Below are 17570 nucleotides of genomic sequence, written 5' to 3' on the forward strand. Positions count from 1 at the left end.
AAACAAATAAATGAAGAAGCTCAGCTCTATTGCGTTTGCTTCTTGTGGGTCCACACAAAAACGAAACCGCGCAGATGAATGACATTTCGAGACTTAGGTCTCTGCAGAGCAAAAGTGGGCGTTTATCACCATGTTGGTGTTTTGAAACTGCTGGGTGTTTCTGAATCATGCAATCTAAATGATCCCCCTTACCCAACCCCACCCCTAAACCTAACGTCACTATTACAGGTATCATGATGTAAAAACACCTTGATCTCGTAACTCCCATTACTTTCCTGCAGAGAGTTTTAAAATTGTGGCGAGTCTCCAAAAATAAATAAATGTATAGGAAACACATCCCGCAGCACAACCACCTTAGCCCAACTTCAGTCTACTCATCACCTTGGCTTTAACTGCGTTTGTAGATGGCACCGCAGCCAGACCGATAGAGACTTGGACCGATATAACACAGACCGGAAGTTAACTTAGGTCCAGGCGCGTGCGCCCGATGAAACCGTCTATACTTGGACATTTCTCGCACCGTACGTCACCGAGCTACCCACTCGCGTGTGCCTTCACTGACGCAGCAGGGAACAAGAGGATGTGACGAGCGCGCGAGCACCCACAATTCCGCGCGCAGATCCGCTTTCCTTTCCGTGAGAGTTAAGATGGCGGACCGGCGGCGACGGAGACGGCGCGCCTCTCAGGACAGCGAGGAGGAGGACGAGTCCGCTTCGGGCTCCGAGAGCGGGGGGTCGCTGTCCGGCGTCCGGAAGACTCGCGGAGAAGAACCCGTGCCGGTGGAGTCGCCCGCGGAGCGCGTGAGCACCAAGAGAGACGACGAGTCGGAGTGTGTGAGTGTGTGGCTGTAAATCTGCTTTTATAACAAGGGCCGATCCCTGTGTTTGCGTGTTGAGGCTTCACACAATCCACACACGGAATTCGTGTCATTTAAACACGAGTTCAGCTTTGATAAAAGAATCTGATGCACGTTTTCTTGTCTGTAGCCCTTGAGATAAATGCTCAAGTGTTTAACAGCCGACTAATCCTAGTTCTGTAACAGGAATTTACATTTCCTGATGTGTCTGTGGCGCTCCTTTCATATAAATGTGGTGTTGACTTCATTTGACCTTTAAAGGCCTTGCCTCTCAATCACCCGAAGTCACTCAGTGGTTCTCCATCCTGGTCCTGGAGGCTCCCCTCGTCCCGCACGGCGTGGGTGTGTGTGTCTCCTTCACTTACACCCATCAGCTGAGCCTGCATCCCAAACAGACAGCCGAGACCGAGCTGTGTGTGTCAGATTAATAAGACCCCTAAACTGCACCGGTGGAGCTCTATAAACCGGACTGAGACACACTGATGCTCGTATGAGTGCATGTGATCGGTGTTAAGATGCTGTGTGAGGTACTGATCAGCAAACTGGATGAGATCTGAGGTTGCTGGGGGTTTGATATCTGATCCGTCATTCTGTACGGGGAAGAGGAAGTGCACTATTGTTTTAAACTGGATGCTCTGTATGTTCTATTAACAAGTTTGTTTTTCTTGATTAAGTTCATTATGAGTCTTTAATTCTTAGGTTGAGCATCTCGATGAATCCAGGCTTGTGCTTGTTCGGCTGAGTGTCTGATTCTGTTCTCTTTCTGTTTAGGAAAGTGAAGATGGTGTTGGTGAAGGTGAGTCTGTATTTTAGTCTTCATGACTTCAGTTTTGACTTCAAGCTCACTAGTCTACTCTCGAAAGAGACCAAGATTTTTGTTATGGTTCACAAACCACGTCAGTTTTTAGTGCAGGTTAAATTATGATGACTCTCAGAAGCGTGACCGGAGCTGCTAACGTGTCTGATTTCTTTCCTCCAGCGGTCTTATCGGACTATGACAGCGCTGATCTGGAGGAGAACGGGTCGCACACGGAGGTGAGTCTCTATGGGAATGCTGTGTCATTGAGAGCGTGTTGCCCTTTCTTCATGGAGACTGTGGATCTGAGAGCATGTTTATTGTTTAACCTAGTTGCTTTATTAAAGCTCAATACGGACCTCCCAAAGTAATGATTTGGATTGAATGTTTTGTTGAAATTGTGTCAAGGATATTTTCGCTCCTCTCTCTCGTGGCATCATGAGGACTGCCAGAGCGGAGCCCCATGCTGTTAGTGCATCTGCGGTCCACATCTAATTTTAGTAGACATGACGCACCACCCACACGTTCTGCTGCTCTTCCTCTCTATGCAAGTGTCGTTCTGATGATTGTGGGCTCCTCGGGTGATGTGGTGGAGTTGAGTGAGGGTGTTGTCCTCTTTGTTTGGTCTACTAGCGTCTCATTCTACACCTTCCTTACTCTTCAGACCTGCGTGAAGCTGCCTTTAATTCACTGCAGACGAGCACAGTCTCCTCACCGCTTCGAAATGCTGTCAGAAGGAGATTTTAGAACAGAAACGACCAGGAGAAGGTTTATTGGACCTGTTTTTGGGTTGTAGTGCCATAGTTACTTTGTCTTGCTGAGCCGATAATATGTAAATGTTAAAAAGATCCAGAAATATAGTGTATAATTGCAAACTTTGTGTAGTGAAATCAGTGGATGCCAGACTTTCTCCTGAAAGAGTTTTATTTTGCTGCTAGGTCTTAGCATGTTACTGATGTTTTGAATTGACTTTATCTTGGTTTATTCAGTTTATTTTCACTTTAGTTTTAGTGGGAAAATTTATGTGCGTCTTGTAATAGATTTTTATTTGGTCCCACTTTATATTAAGTGGCCTTAACTTCTATGTACTTACATAAAAAATAAGTACAATGTACTTATTGTGTTCATATTGTATTGTAAAACACTTTTGCTGCTATTGAGGTGGGATAGGGGTAAGGTTAGGGAGAGGGTGGGTTAAGGTGTAAAGTATGGGTCATCAACAGTGTAATTATAAATGTTATTACAGAAATTAAATCCAGATGTAATTACATGTAGTTTTTTTTATATAAGTACAATGTAAAAACATGTATGTACACAATAAGTACATTGCACTAAATTATTAATTAAAATAAGTAAATAGTAGTTAAGGCCACTTAATATAAAGTGGGTCCTTTTATTTTTTTCTACCAGCTTTAGTAATTTCAGTCAGCTTCCAAAGCAACATTTCTATTTAAGTTAACATTTTTATGTATGTATTTTATTATTATTTTATATAGTTAATGATAACTGTTTTGCTGATGTGGAAAAGCTTGTTGTTTTGCTTATTCTGGTTCAAATGTGCAGATTTTATATATATATATATATATATATATATATATATATATATATATATATATATATATATATATATATATATATATATATATATATATATATATATATATATATATATATATATATATATATATATATATAATTTTTTTTTTTTTTTTTTTTTTTGGGTGTGCTTGCTAGGGAGCAATTACGCAAACAAGTACGGAGTAATATTAAGTGACATTTCTGTTTAGGTTTAGTTCGTTGCTTGTAGCTGTGCATAATTTACTGTTATTATTGAAGCTGGGCGATATGACCAGAAACACTACAGGATTTTTTGCCCTGATTTCCCCCTCCCGAGAATCAGAGCAAACATCTTGCGAGCACCTCGATCTGTTCCCGATGTTCGGCGTGGATTATCTGGTAATGTGAGGCGCTCACCAATCGAATCTCGGAAACAAATCAGGGCAGCCATGATTATTATCAAACATGTTTGATATTTAGGATTTAAATTGGGATTAATGATTTCTATATGATTACGTCAGTACTTTTACAGCCAATGCGCAAAACGGCTGATGTACAGCTTCGTTGGATAGTGGAGATAGAGGAAACTGTTTCTTGACCTTTTGTAGTAACACGACAGTCTGTATAATGTGTCGAAAACGCATCACAACCGTTAGGAGAAAGAGAAGCGCTGGAGTGAAATCACCTCAGTATGAATGCACTGGGTGAATGCAGAAAGCTACTAGCACGCAAAAAAAAAATCCGTGATGATCTGCTGCGTAAGGTGCTCCCTCTGGCATGATCATCTTAATGTATCTTGCAGTGTGTGTGATGTGCCACGATGTTCAAATCTTGTAGTGTGTGCATGTTTAATATTTGAGGTTAGATAATCTGCAAAGATTCTCCTCGTGTGAGCTGCAACCATATTTCAAAATCGGTTATGATTTTAAAACTGCTGTAGTGTGAGCTCGGATTTAGGATTAAATCTTCGTGCTAACTAAGACTTGCTCCTAGTAACAAAATGTGGATGTTTCCTCTTAAAATTAAAGAAAAGATCACGGTAAAGAAAAAAAGTAATTCAGAAAGCATCTTAACCCTTAAAAGAGGTCTTAAGGTCCAAAACTGTTTTTTAAGAGGTTTAAACTGTTAACTCACCCGTCCGCTCTCTGGGACGCCTACATTTATTTCACTGTCTTACAATTAAATCTAATCTAATCTTGGCAAACTATATATCGTTGGAAAGATCTAAGACTCCTGAATATATATTTTACCAATGTTTTTTGTTAAATTATTTAGGAAAAGTAATTGATTAATTTATGACAAGACTGCACCCTCAACAACCTACATTATAACAGGAGTTTTGACCTTTTGTTTAAAAAAAAAAAAAGACTACTTTGTTGCCTTTTTCTCTACAACATTTTAGAAATCATCAGAAATTATATATCATCTGAAAACTTAAAATCTCAAAATTCAACCCATTTTTAAATCAGGCATTGCATTACCATGTAAATGGTGCATCAATATCATGTTACAAAATATTTTCATTCATGAATTATACAAATTTAAGTTTGGATCGTGCACTACAAAGTCAATGTTCAAAAATGTGACTGACAGTTAAGGGGTTAAGAGTTTCTTTAGCAGTGGAGAAAATGGACAAACCTGAAGAGGGAGGGAGAAGAAATGTGTTCCACAATGCATGACAGCGAGTTAAGAAGATGCTATTAGATCATGCAGGGATTGTTTGTAACCAATCTTATTTAAGACACATTAACATCTCCAACACACCGCACAGAAATGTCATAGCTGGAAAAATGCAGCGATGCAGCAGTGATGATTTGGGTCTGTCACAACCTTCTATGAGCAAAGTGAAAACACAATTACAGCGCTTTCAGAACCTTATTGTGTCGCTACTCATCTCCTATAAAATGTCAAATATGACCGCATGGTAAATAAAAAAATAAATAAAGAATATATGTACGTGTGAGAGAAAGAGATAGTGAGAGAGTATGGTTAAACAGGAAAAATTACACATGCAATTTCAAAGTGAAGGCTTATAATTGACCCTACTCTTAAATGTGATGTTTTATTTCCTTCTTGGACAAGCAACCAATCACAGTCTTCAGTAGACTGTGTCGTAGCTATTAATGGGTTCAGCCACGCAGCCTCGCTAAGATAAGTTTTTGTCTTTTCCTCGCTCAGAGTTGCTTTCAGATTGGTCCCGAATCGCTTTTAAGATAAGACTTTTAGGGATTTTTAAGCTGAATTAGGAGATCTCTGAGATGATTCTTAAAATCTTTAAGAATATGGGCCCAGACCATTATTTGTGGTTTTTAAACTACTATTTATGGTCATTACTTTGTGTTTTCTGAATTCACGTTTTCAGTCATTTATCATTAACAAAATCAGCATCTTAATAGCAAAAGTTGTTTCTGAGTTTCCGCATGTTCTTATGAGTGATATTGTTTGCCATTTAAAAAATTGTGTTGTTTGACTTTGATGCCTCGTTTCAGCACAGTTTGCAGTGCAGGCTGCAATGTTAATATTACTTTTTATATGTAGCTCAATTTAATTGAATTATTCTGACTTGGATTTTATTCATATTAACCATTGGCCTTCCATAGTAGCATTTAGGTCATAACTACTGTTAAAACCACACACATAGCACACATCAATACCATGGCAAAAATGTAACCATATGCTTTCTAGGAATGTGTATGAGAAACAGTAGTCTAAATGCATAATTAAAAATGCATAAACGCTAGTTTCATCACAAAAATACGGTTCTGTTACTTATGTTTAATACACGTCTACATTAAAAATATTTGAGACAAATACCCACATTTCTGCCACAATACCATGGTGCTGTTAGTGTTACCACTGTAATTCCATGGTAAATGATGACGATCTGTAAATAGAAAAGCCTGTATCGTTACACTCAAACGCTTCACACTGGATCTCACGGCAGTGTTTAGTGGTCATGTGATTTATCAGCGAGTATACTTGTCTGCTTGCACTGCGCTGCAATTTCAACTTTATAAATGGTCTGTGTAGCGTGCTGTTTCACATATAAACATTATATTGAACATTTATTGAACTCTTTATCATTTTATCGAGGAAAATGATATTGCAATAATTATCGTTTTCCTATCCAGCCATAGATTAGTGTAGTAAGTATATGTAACAAAGACACTGTGAAATAGTGTTTCTGTTTGTTCTTGTGATTTTAAAGCTTCAGTGAAGCTACGTTCCTTTTGTGTTTCTAAAATTAGTTAAAATGTACTTCTATAGGAATGAAGTTTTGGTTTGTGTGTTTTCTGGGCTGAGAATGTGTTGTTATTTGGCGCTGCTTGTTTCAGGGAGGAGAGGAGGAGGAGGGAGAGCATTTCAGTGATGAAGAGGCCTCACGTCCTGCCGCAGAGCCGAAGCCCAGTGCAGACGCCCCGACAGAAGAGCTCGGTGAAGAGGAGGAGAGAGATGGAGGGGTCAAGGAAGTTAAATCTGATGAGAAGGGCAATCTAGCTGGGGAGCGACAGAGTGGGGACGGACAGGTATGGAGGAACAGAACATTGTATCTTCTACCAGAACCGATCTGGAAGGGGTCCGGTTCAGTTTGTGTGGCGGGACTGACATTTAAACACCTTTGTTTTGCTGAAAACACTTAGTTTGAATTCAGACTATCCCGAATGGTTAAAACACTCCTTTGACAGATTTAAAAAAGTTGGCCAGAATGCCACATTCTGGGCTAAGACAATGCTAAATCACACTGCTTGCATGTAAGCTGAAGCTGAGACCTCTAATGTTTAAAGGAAAGCACAGAGGACCCTGAAAATAAATCGGGCAGCAAAGGCGAGAAGCTTGATGATGATGAGGACAGGAAGAATCCTGCCTACATCCCCCGAAAAGGCCTTTTCTTTGAGCATGACGTGAGAGGCCAGGCTACAGAGGAGGAGAGGTGAGAGACATGAGGGTTTTTCTTTCAGGGAAAGCTCCCTTTCCAAGTCGTATTGTAATTGATGTAATTCGTTGAATTTGTCAAAAAGCCTTGGGGTTCATGGTTTCATTTAGTGCGGTTTCTTCCTCCCCCTGTTTGTCCATCTGTCATCAGGCCAAAAGGCAGGCACAGGAGGCTGTGGAAGGACGAGGGCCGATGGGAACACGACAAGTTCCGCGAAGAGGAGCAGGCCCCAAAATCGCGCGACGAGCTTATTGCTTTATATGGTTATGACATCCGCAATGGCACAGGGGCAAGTGACGGGCGATCGTACCGCCCTCGAAAACCCAGGTGAAGCCCGTGTTTATTTCTTTTTCTTATTGGTAAAATATAACTTTAGTTGTTCTACTTAAAGTTTTAGGTATGCGTATGTATTAGTGATGGACTGACAAATTACCCAGGTTGATTATTCAGCTGTATTTTAGCCATTTTAAAAGTGCATTTTAGAAATGTTACCTTCGCTTTCTCAATTTTTGATAAATAATAAACCATTTCAGTTTCTGAATTCATAAAATTTGATACATTTTTTTATTTATTTTTTATTGTGTGTGTGTGTGTGTATATATATATATAATATATACATACACACACACACTGAACAAAATTATAAATGCAACACTTGTTTCTGCCCCCATTTTTCATGAGCTGAACTCAAAGATCTAAGACTATTTCTATGTACACTAAAAGCCTGTTTCTCTCAAATATTGTTCTCAAATCTGTCTAAATCTGTGTTAGTGAGCACTTCTCCTTTGCCAGAATAATCCATCCACCTCACAGGTGTGGCATATCAAGATGCTGATTAGACAGCATGATTATTGCATAGGTGTGCCTTAGGCTGGCCACAATAAAAAAAAAACACTGAAATCACAGGAATAAATAAATGATTTTAAAATAGTATTTTTTTTTTTTTTAAACTGTAGATATTTTACAGTTTAACTTTTTGAACTATTTTTGATCAAATCAAGCATATTAACAATAAAATAAAAATCTTACTGACCACAAACTGGCCACATTTCTATTAATCATACTTATTTATACTTATTTCTTAGATATTTGTAACAGCCAGATATGTATGGAGTTGTCCACTAAAATCTTATATATCATATTTGTTTGCAGATATGCTGGTTCACCCAGTCGGGAGCCGAGGCGTCACCGTGACGGTGAAAAGTCAGTTCGTACAACATGGCAGGCGCCTCCACCTGGCCACCGCAACACCCCTCAGATGGTTCCCCTACAGTCAGGCACACCTCCTGCTCCTCCTGCAGCATCCAAACCCTCCGGCCGACCCGCGACTCAGCCTCCACAGCGCAGCTTCCAAAGCAGTCGCTTCTCGTCGGCCCCCCACAGGACAGAAGGGCAGAGACACTCGAAGCCCAGTCTAGACGGCCCGCCACCCCGAGGAGTGCAGCCACAGCCTGTAGAGGGCGAGAGGGGCCCGAGGCTCAGGGGCCGAGGCTCACATGCTGTTCACGCCGAGCGTAGCCCAGCCGTGGTGGTGGAGGACGTCCGCAGTGAGGAAGATGAGGAGGAGGGCGAGATTCCAACAGCTACAACTACATACACCGCTCACCACTACAGGACGGAGAGAGAGAGGGTCCCGGCTCCACGGAAACAAGAGTCTGGCCCAGCGATGGAAGGGGGCAGTGCAGCCGGTACGGTGCGAGAATCGTCTCCTCCTCAAGAGAGGCCGGTGGAAAAGAAGTCGTACTCTCTTGCGCGGAGGGCGACGCGAACGCGACCGTCTGATCTCAGTAAGCAGGCGTCATTAGATGAGTCTTCGCCCGCGGTCCAGCAAGCCCCGGCAGCAGCAAAGAGCGAGTCGTGGCAAGAGCAGAGCGATGCTGGAACACAAGCTGGACTGACAGGCCTCGACCAGGACCTGGCCCGACTCAGCCTGGCGGGGCAAAACTGGGCCCAAAGCCCACCCTCCTACCTGCAGGCCGAGATGAGAGGTAATGCTTCATCTTTGTATAATTAGGTGGTTTTACAATCTTTTTTGATAACGTTGGTTTACATTTTCTGCTTTTATTGTTCCTCACAGGCATTCGTAGCTCCATGCACATGACAGGAGGCCCTCCGCAGTATGGAAACATGGAGGATATGGTGAGTCAACCGCTCCATCAATAATTGCCTATATAAATGTTAATAATGTTATTTTGAATTGTTTAATAATGTATTGCATTTTCTGAAATCATATAAAATGTGTTGATTTGTAATGCATATCAACTTCTATAAAGCAGTTAACAGTAAATATATAATTTTTACTGAGAAAAGTTATATTACTTTATTTGTAAAATGCATTTCCCTCACACAGCTGGTTTCATTTTTGCTTGAATTTAGCTTGAAGGCCACTATAATGTTTGTTTGTTTTTTGTTCCTGTTTTTTTCTGAATCCTTGGGATATAATCATGCCAAAATCTCACGATACAATAATACCTTGATATGAAGTCCATGGTATGATATTGCCATTTATTAAAAAAAGACAAAGACTTCATGAATACAGTGAAATGAAACACAGTTTGGATGAAAGACCTGTCGCTACCTCAGTTTCTTCATGACTTCAACATCACTCTTAAAAGTATTTGAAACTTTTTGCAAGCACTTCTAACATTTATTTGCGCCTCTATGATGAATCACTTCTTGTATTCTTCAATTGTAAGTTGCTTTGGATGAAAGCATCTGCTAAATGAATAAATGTACATGTATTTTCGCAAATGTGTATGAATTTGCAGATGAAAGTCATAAGCTACGACCTTGTTTCATCTGTTGTTTGTTGTTAGCAGGGTGTTGGCGGTGGCCGGGCTAAGCGCTATTCATCACAGCGCCAGAGGGCAGTTCCCGAGCCTGCACCCATGCACATTGGAGTCATGGAGGGCCATTATTATGAACCCAGTGAGTGCAGTTTTAAGTTTAATGGGTCATGGGAATGTGTCCTAAAATCAGCTACGGAGTAGTTAAACTTATAGTTAGTCCTTCATTTGAAAACTCAAGTGCTGTTAATTTAGGAAACGCCATTCTTATTTATTTTTGTCTGTGAACATCCAAGATAATAGCTTGCATTTCCACTTGCAGTGTCTTTCCAGGGACCAATCTACACGCACGGGGAAAGCCCAGCAGCCCTGCCCCCTCAAGGCATGCTGGTTCAGCCTGAGATGCACCTGCCACACCCCACTCACCCCGGACACCCAGGTGAGAGCTGTGAACATCTGCAGACTTCTGGTTCAAATCGGTTAATGACCGCATTATCCATAGTCCCTAAAATTCTAATAAAAAAATACTCATGTTTAATAATTAGTGGGGTGCAAGAACAAAAAGTCTGAGCAGTTGAAGCTTAGCTAACAGGTGAAGGCCAACAGAATGTGGTTCACGTTAGACTTGAAAGAGAAAAAACTGATCGGAGACCATTTAAGGAAGAGTAGCATAAAACCGGTGTTCACCCAATTAAAACAAGATATTACTGACTGCTTATTTACTTTTCTGTTTGAGTATTGCCATGCATGCAAACTCGTCACTTTTTGGCATATTCACTGACTTTGAAATTCATGCAAAGCTAATGTGTGTTATATGAATGTATATCTGAAGGGAACTTTTGATAGTTTTATATCAAATACCAAAATGAGTAGCTGACTGCACTAAAACGTTCAAATACATTAAAAATTGTCAAAACGCCCTTATCCGAGGATCCGGTTAAACACTGTCAGATTTGGAACGTTAAATAGTTGAGGAAGAGAAGGCATGTTGTGTAACAGTATATTGAGACCGTAGATAAACTCTTAAAGGGACCTCACACCAATATCCCTGCTGCTGTCTGTCATGTTCATCAAAGAACAAAAGACAAAGAAAACCACTTTCTGCTCTTAACTGAATACTGAAGGGTGAGCATTAATTTGTATTTAACTTTTACAATGAAGACTACAGAAATTAAATTTGATGAAATTGCAATCAGTGCATTTCAAAAAAAAAAATGAAATTAATATTACACAAAGGAATATATATATAATTTTTTTTTTTTTCTTTTTTTTTCCAGAAGCGTGTCACAGTACATGAGAAAATATCTCTTGCAACTTCAGTTTTCTTGATTTGCATCTCTCCAGATGTTGCGTCAACATTAACCTGCTAAGTGTTTTGCTGCGTTTTATTTCAGGCTTGCACCCGCACCAGTCAGGAGGTCCCATGCCCAATCCAGCTCTTTACGCCGCCCCGCCTGTTTCTATATCACCTGGGCAACCGCCTCCACAGCAGCTGCTGCCCCCACCCTTCTACCCCCCTCCAGGTGTGATGACCTTTGGGAACACCAACTACCCGTACCCTGCCGGAGCTACGCTACCTCCAATGTACCCCAACCCCCAGGTGAGCCTGTTGACTCTAAATAAGTGTCATCTGTATCCTGTGACACACTCCAGTAGTACAGCAGTGAGCATGATGGGGGTTTGTGCACCTCTCTCCAGGCACAGGCACAGGTACAGGTCTACGGTGGTGTGACGTACTACGACACGGTACAGCAGCAAGCTCTGCCCAAACGCTCCCCGCCCCGACGCTCCTCTCATCCCGTTACAGTCAGACCTCCCCCTCCTGAGGTAATGGCACATTGAACATTACATCATTCATTACTTTCATCCTGGAGAGATCAGTCGGGTTGTTTGGATAGTGAGGATTCACAGAATATCAATGCCATATTGGTTACCTGCTGATATTAGAATTTGTTTTCATTTACTCTCATGTTTAGATTTACCTTTGCAGTGATCTCACAATCCCTTCATCTTTAAAAACACTTATTTCATGTTCTACTGCTAGGTGAAGTGTTTTATAATACTGCCAGAAAACTTTTTTTTTTTCAGAAACATGTTAAGTTGAATATTTTGTAATCTATAATATGAATAAATCCAAGATTTTGTCTTGATATGATAATTATAAAAATGTATGATTGTTTGCCATGTAAAAAGCCCTGATGATAACATGCCATTAAAAAAAGTAACAATACTAATTTAATGACACTGTAAATGTAATCTTTAGTAAATGTCTAAATATCTATTTTGTTGCTGTGCATTGTATTGTTGCGATATCTAAATTCACTTGTAGCATTAAAAAAAAAAGGTAAAATACTTTTGCCAGTTATCGACCATATAAAAATACTTACCAGCTTATTTTATTAGCCATAATTTCAATAAGTGCAGTTTACATTAATATTGCTTTTCAAGAAATTAGAAAAAATGGAAAGAACCATTCAACATTAGTTCAATTATCTATATACAGGTGCTGGTCATATAAATAGAAAATCATCAAAAAGGTTTTCACTAATTCCATTAAAAAAGTGAAACTTGTATATTATATTCATTCATTACACACAGACTGATATATTTCAAATGTTTGTTTCTTTTAATTCTGATGATTATAACGGACAACTAAGGAAAATCCCAAATTCAGTATCTCAGAAAATAAGAATGTAACAAGACCAATACAAAGAAAGGATTTTTAGAAATCTTGGCCAACTGAAAAGTATGAACCTGAAAAGCATGAGCATGTACAGCACTCAATACTTGGAGCGCCTTTTGCCTGAATTACTGCAGCAATGCGGCGTGGCATGGGGTCGATCAGTCTGTGGCACTGCTCAGGTGTTATGAGAGCCAAGTTGCTCTGATAGTGGCCTTCAGCTCTTCTGCATTCTTGGGTCTGGCATATCGTATCTTCCTCTTCCCAATACCCCATAGATTTTCTATGGGGTTAAGGTCAGGCGAGTTTGCTGGGCAACTAAGAACACAGGGAAACCATGGTCCTTAAACCAGGTGCTGGTAGCTTTGGCACTGTGTGCAGGTGCCAAGACCTGTTGGAAAATTAAATCTGCATCTCCAGAAAGTTGGTCAGCAGCAGGAAGCATGAAGTGCTCTAATGCTGTGTTCACACCAAATGCGTATACAGCGTCTGGCGCGAATGATTTCAATGTTAAGTCCATGCAAAGGCGCGTTTACGCGCGTTTGGAGGTCTCGCAGTGCGAATGAGGCATTTAGCCCGGAAGACGCGAATTCGCCTTATTCGTGCGTCTAGTTCGCGTGAATGACTCTGATTGAGCGTTTGGCGCGATAGGCGCGTTACGCACGAATTGTGCTTTTGTGCATTTGTGTGTTTGACGCGAATTCGCGTCTGCCGACCGAGTTGAATAATTTGAACTTTGGCATCAATTCGCGCCGCGTTAACCAATCAGGAGCCTGCTCAGGAGTCACTCATTCAACATGGAGGAACGACTGATGTTGTCATTTAGTAGTCAACCGGAGCTTTATGACACAAGTATCACACACAAGTTCATATTTCAGGAATAAAAAGGACCTTGCTTGGAAGAGTGTGTTGTAAATACACATTTAACTTTTGAGTCACGTACATGTTTATAGACCCACGGCCTTCCCGCTGTTTTTTTACAACTATTTTCCCCCTAATATAGCCTACAGCTACTTTTCGCTAACAAGATAATGCGTTTATTCAGAGGGCGTGTGCAGGAAAAAGTGGAAAAGACCCGAGTGCTCGATCAACATCAGCCATCTTGCAAACAGACAACTGCTACCACTTGCCCCTCCCACAAGAAGCGGATTTCACCTCAGACCCATTTCGCTCTAGACGCGCGAATGCACGTAAAATGTTCAAGCGGCAAACTAGACGCGAATTTGACGCTCTATTTGCGTTTGGTGTGAACACAGCATGAAACTTCCTGGTATACGGCTGATGTTGACCTTGGACCTAAGAAAACACCATGGACCAACACCAGCAGATGACATGGCACCCCAAACCATCACTGACTGTGGAAACTTTACATCGGACCTCAAACAACGTGGATGTGCCTCTCCTCTCTTCCTCCAGACTCTGGGACCCTGATATCCAAAGGAAATGCAAAATTTACTTTCATCAGAGTACATAACTTTGGAACACTCAGCAGCAGTCCAGTCCTGTTTGAAGCAAGACACTTCTGACGCTGTCTGTTGTTCAAGGGTGGTTTGACAGAAGGAGTGCGACAGCTGAAACCCATGTCTTGCATACGTCTGTGCGTAGTGTTTCTTGAAGCACTGACTCCAGCTGCAGTCCACTCTTTGTGAATCTCCCCCACATTTTTGAATGGGCTTTGTTTCACAATCCTCTCCAGGGTGCGGTTATTCCTATTGCTTGTACACTGTTTTTTTTTTCCTACCACATTTTTTCCTTCCCTTCGCCTCTCTATTAATGTGCTTGGACACCGAGCTCTGTGAACAGCCAGTCTCTAGTGCAATGACCTTTTGTGCCTTGCCATCCTTGTGCAAAGTGTCAATGGTCGTCTTTTGGACAACTGTCAAGTCAGCAGTCTTCCCCATGACTGTGTAGCCTACAGAACTAGACTTAGAGACCATTTAAAGGCCTTTGCAGGTGTCTTGAGTTAATTTACTGATTAGAGTGTGGCATCAGGTGTCTTCAATACTTAACCTTTCACAATATTCTAATTATCTGAGATACTGAATTTGGGATGTTCCTTAGTTGTCAGTTATAATCAAAATTAAAAGAAATAAACATTTGAAATATATCAGTCTGTGTGTAATAAAAGAATATAATATACAAGTTTCACTTTTTGAATGGAATTAGTGAAATCAACTTATAGATGATATTCTATTTATATGACCAGCACCTGTACTTGTACTGTTTTGTGTGAAGATGTAAAGATTATGGTGTTTTAAGTGTTTTCGAAGAAAATACTATTTAAGTTTTTCTAATTCAGTCTTTCTTTGTAACTGATATTTACTAGCAATTTATTATTATTATTGTAGTTTTTATTTGTTTTTGTTTTTTTGTCCCTGTTCATTCATGGGGTTGTCTTTTGTTCAGCTCTCCTAACTGATAAATGTCTCCATTTTTTATGAAATATGAGCAGTATTAGTCATACTAAAAGCATCTAGTCTGTAAACACGGAGAACGGTCGACCCTGCGTTTGTGTGCGTGGCTGTCTGTGTGTGCAAGACCACTTTAAGATTTTTCAACTTAACAGAGATAGAGCACATGCACACTATGTCTGTCTGTCTGTGTGCTGTCAAATGATTAATCGCATCCATTTATGTTTGTGTGTACGGTGTATATATGATGTGTGTGTGTGTGTGTGTGTGTGTATAAAGACACGCATACAGCATATATTTTGAAAATATTTACATGTATTTAACATATAAATGTATGATAGAAGGATTATCAGTTTACATGATAACTTCTAGAGATTAACAGCTGATTTGTGGTTTGACCTTCTCCCGTCTGTCAGGACCAGAGCAGAAAGGCCGCTGAGGAGATTCACTCCTAGCTGACGGAGGACGAGGAGGCCGCCGCGTGTCAGGACCAGCACCGCTTCTGTATAAATTAAATTCCCCATTTAGGTTTTACTACCGTTTGTGTATTTGTTACGCCTTGCTTCGGTTCACTCTCTTCATCCAAAGTTCTGTTTGGGGGTTGCTCCCTATCTTTTGTATTTTCATTCAAAACCAGTGAAGTGTTTTTCCATTATCTGCTGATCGGCTAGGAGTTAAATGTGCGGTCTTACACAGCGAGCGGTTTTAGTTTTCACTGAGCAACTCCTGCATCGCTGTCTCTAATAGACGAGAAGTCAACATGCACAAGACTGCTGGACTTTTGAATCAAGTTTGTTTTAAATCTCCTTGTACTCTGTTGGGCAGATAAATGTTTTTACTGAGAAGGAGAAAAGCACTAAGACAAACTAGTGTGTGAAAGATGGACCTGCATTATTAATTCTGGACTTACGGTTCAAATATAGTCTCAAATCAGTGTCATGCTTCAAATAGAGCTGTCAGGCCAGCAGACGGCGATGAAGTTAATGGTAATGACCTTCAAATGCACAAATCCAAGACCTTTTTTTTGGTCCAAATTAAGGCTCTTTTAGCATGTTTTCTTTTCCGTTTAAGAGAGCTGTGCTATTCTGACTGCTGAACCTGCTGTGATGGTGCTAGTCCCATTTCAGACTGATCAATCCTCCTCCCTCCGTCTGTCCCTTGTATCTTTGGACATTGTACTGTGTTGAATTCAATACTGTAATTCTATTGAAGCAAACCATTAACCTTGCCCGATACTGACCTACTTGACCGTGCAACTCGCTTGATTAGCTTTCTATTGTAAGTGTACATATTAAAGTATATTGAAGCCAGTGGTTTAACAAATAATACTAAGAAATAGTCATTTATGAAGTGCTGTCAGTATGAACAAAGTCAGCAGGGAACCTAGCTTAGGCCTGTCTTTAATTTTTTACATTTCATTTCTAAAATTAATTTGCAGTTAATCAATTTTTTTCCTTTTTATAAATAGTAATATGGTTTCAATAGTTTTCTTTCAGGCACACTGTACAGGCATGCGTGGTTTTATAGCTATATTTCTTTGTGAAAGCAATTCTAGATGGCAGATTTGACTGTGAGCTGTTATTCTTTGAGTGCTATGGATGCATCTTTTTTTTTTAATTGTTCCCTTTATCATTATTTCCAATGAAAGGAAGAGAAAACTAACAGTATAAATGAGATGTTGTCGTTCCCAGCGTTGTATAGACATGGCTCCTAAAGACTATTAGAAGATGTTGTATTAATTTCTATGCCTTAAAGAGTTAATTGATTTGACATATCTGTCTTTGTTTGATTAGACCTGACAACACTGTGAGGGCTTGTATGTTTCATAGTTGTTTGAATAATATTAGTGTTTCATTTTTGCCATTTTATTTTGAGGAGCAATGTCAGGAGATGAAATTAAACAAAAACTGAATATAACATTTGACTTGTCCTTAATTTTTTTTCTTTATATTTAAACACATACATTTGCATAGTTACACAATTATCAGTATTGACTCATCGTAAGTTTAAATATGAATGCTTATTTCCTCCATTTTACATTTAAGATTGCCTTCATCTTCATTTCATAATATTGTCAGGATGTCATATTTAGCTAATCTTAATTTCTTCTAAAAGTGTTGCAATGCCTAAGTTTACTAGTAGCTTTTTAGTGTTTATGAAGTTATGAATTTATCAAATGGAACAATTAAACTTTTTTTTCAAGTTTTTTTTTTTACTTATTACACAATGACTTTTAGACTTATGTCAGCTATATTGTCCATAACGATTGTCAATATCCTTATACTGTTAAATTGTAAATAAAGATGGAGTTTGTTTTAGAAGAAAATACCATTTCAGTTGTTCTAATTTAGTGCTACTTGTTTCTTTGTAACTCTGAAATTTACTAGCAAGCGTTTGTTTGTTTAAACCCTTTTCCTTCACCAGATGAGTCTTTTGTTCAGCTCTCCCATTTGATAAATTTCTCCATTTTGCTTCATTTTTCAAAGAGATGAAATATGAGCGATATTAGTCGCGGTAAAAAGCATTCTCGTCTGTAAACACCGAATGCTC

The 17570-nt window shown here is 39.8% G+C and overlaps 1 protein-coding gene across 2 annotated transcripts; it reads left to right on the top strand.

Moving 5' to 3' along the window:
* The first annotated feature begins 556 nt into the window (after positions 1–556).
* On the top strand, positions 557–16937 carry casc3 (casc3 exon junction complex subunit). 2 transcript variants are annotated; one of them, XM_052551562.1, is made up of 13 exons: positions 557–833; positions 1628–1652; positions 1836–1891; positions 6545–6736; positions 6995–7140; positions 7294–7470; positions 8296–9131; positions 9221–9282; positions 9960–10071; positions 10252–10368; positions 11324–11529; positions 11628–11756; positions 15437–16937. In XM_052551562.1, the coding sequence occupies exons 1-13, from the start codon at positions 648–650 to the stop codon at positions 15473–15475; spliced, it is 2283 nt and encodes a 760-aa protein (XP_052407522.1). In that variant the 5' UTR covers positions 557–647; the 3' UTR covers positions 15476–16937. The 2 variants fall into 2 exon arrangements, with proteins under 2 accessions (XP_052407522.1, XP_052407524.1); XM_052551564.1 differs by having other exon boundaries at positions 558–833; positions 9963–10071.
* Positions 16938–17570: the final 633 nt, after the last annotated feature.

This window comes from Carassius gibelio, chromosome B3, assembly GCF_023724105.1.
Source record: "Carassius gibelio isolate Cgi1373 ecotype wild population from Czech Republic chromosome B3, carGib1.2-hapl.c, whole genome shotgun sequence".
NCBI classification, from domain to species: domain Eukaryota; kingdom Metazoa; phylum Chordata; class Actinopteri; order Cypriniformes; family Cyprinidae; genus Carassius; species Carassius gibelio.

Excerpts from the sequence above, each read along its gene's own strand:
- casc3 (XM_052551562.1), top strand. The coding sequence starts at position 648 with ATGGCGGACCGGCGGCGACGGAGACGGCGCGCCTCTCAGGACAGCGAG. Across the intron at positions 9,283-9,959 it reads ATGGAAACATGGAGGATATG|CAGGGTGTTGGCGGTGGCCG; the intron begins GTGAGTCAACCG and ends GTTTGTTGTTAG. Across the intron at positions 10,072-10,251 it reads GGGCCATTATTATGAACCCA|TGTCTTTCCAGGGACCAATC; the intron begins GTGAGTGCAGTT and ends TTCCACTTGCAG.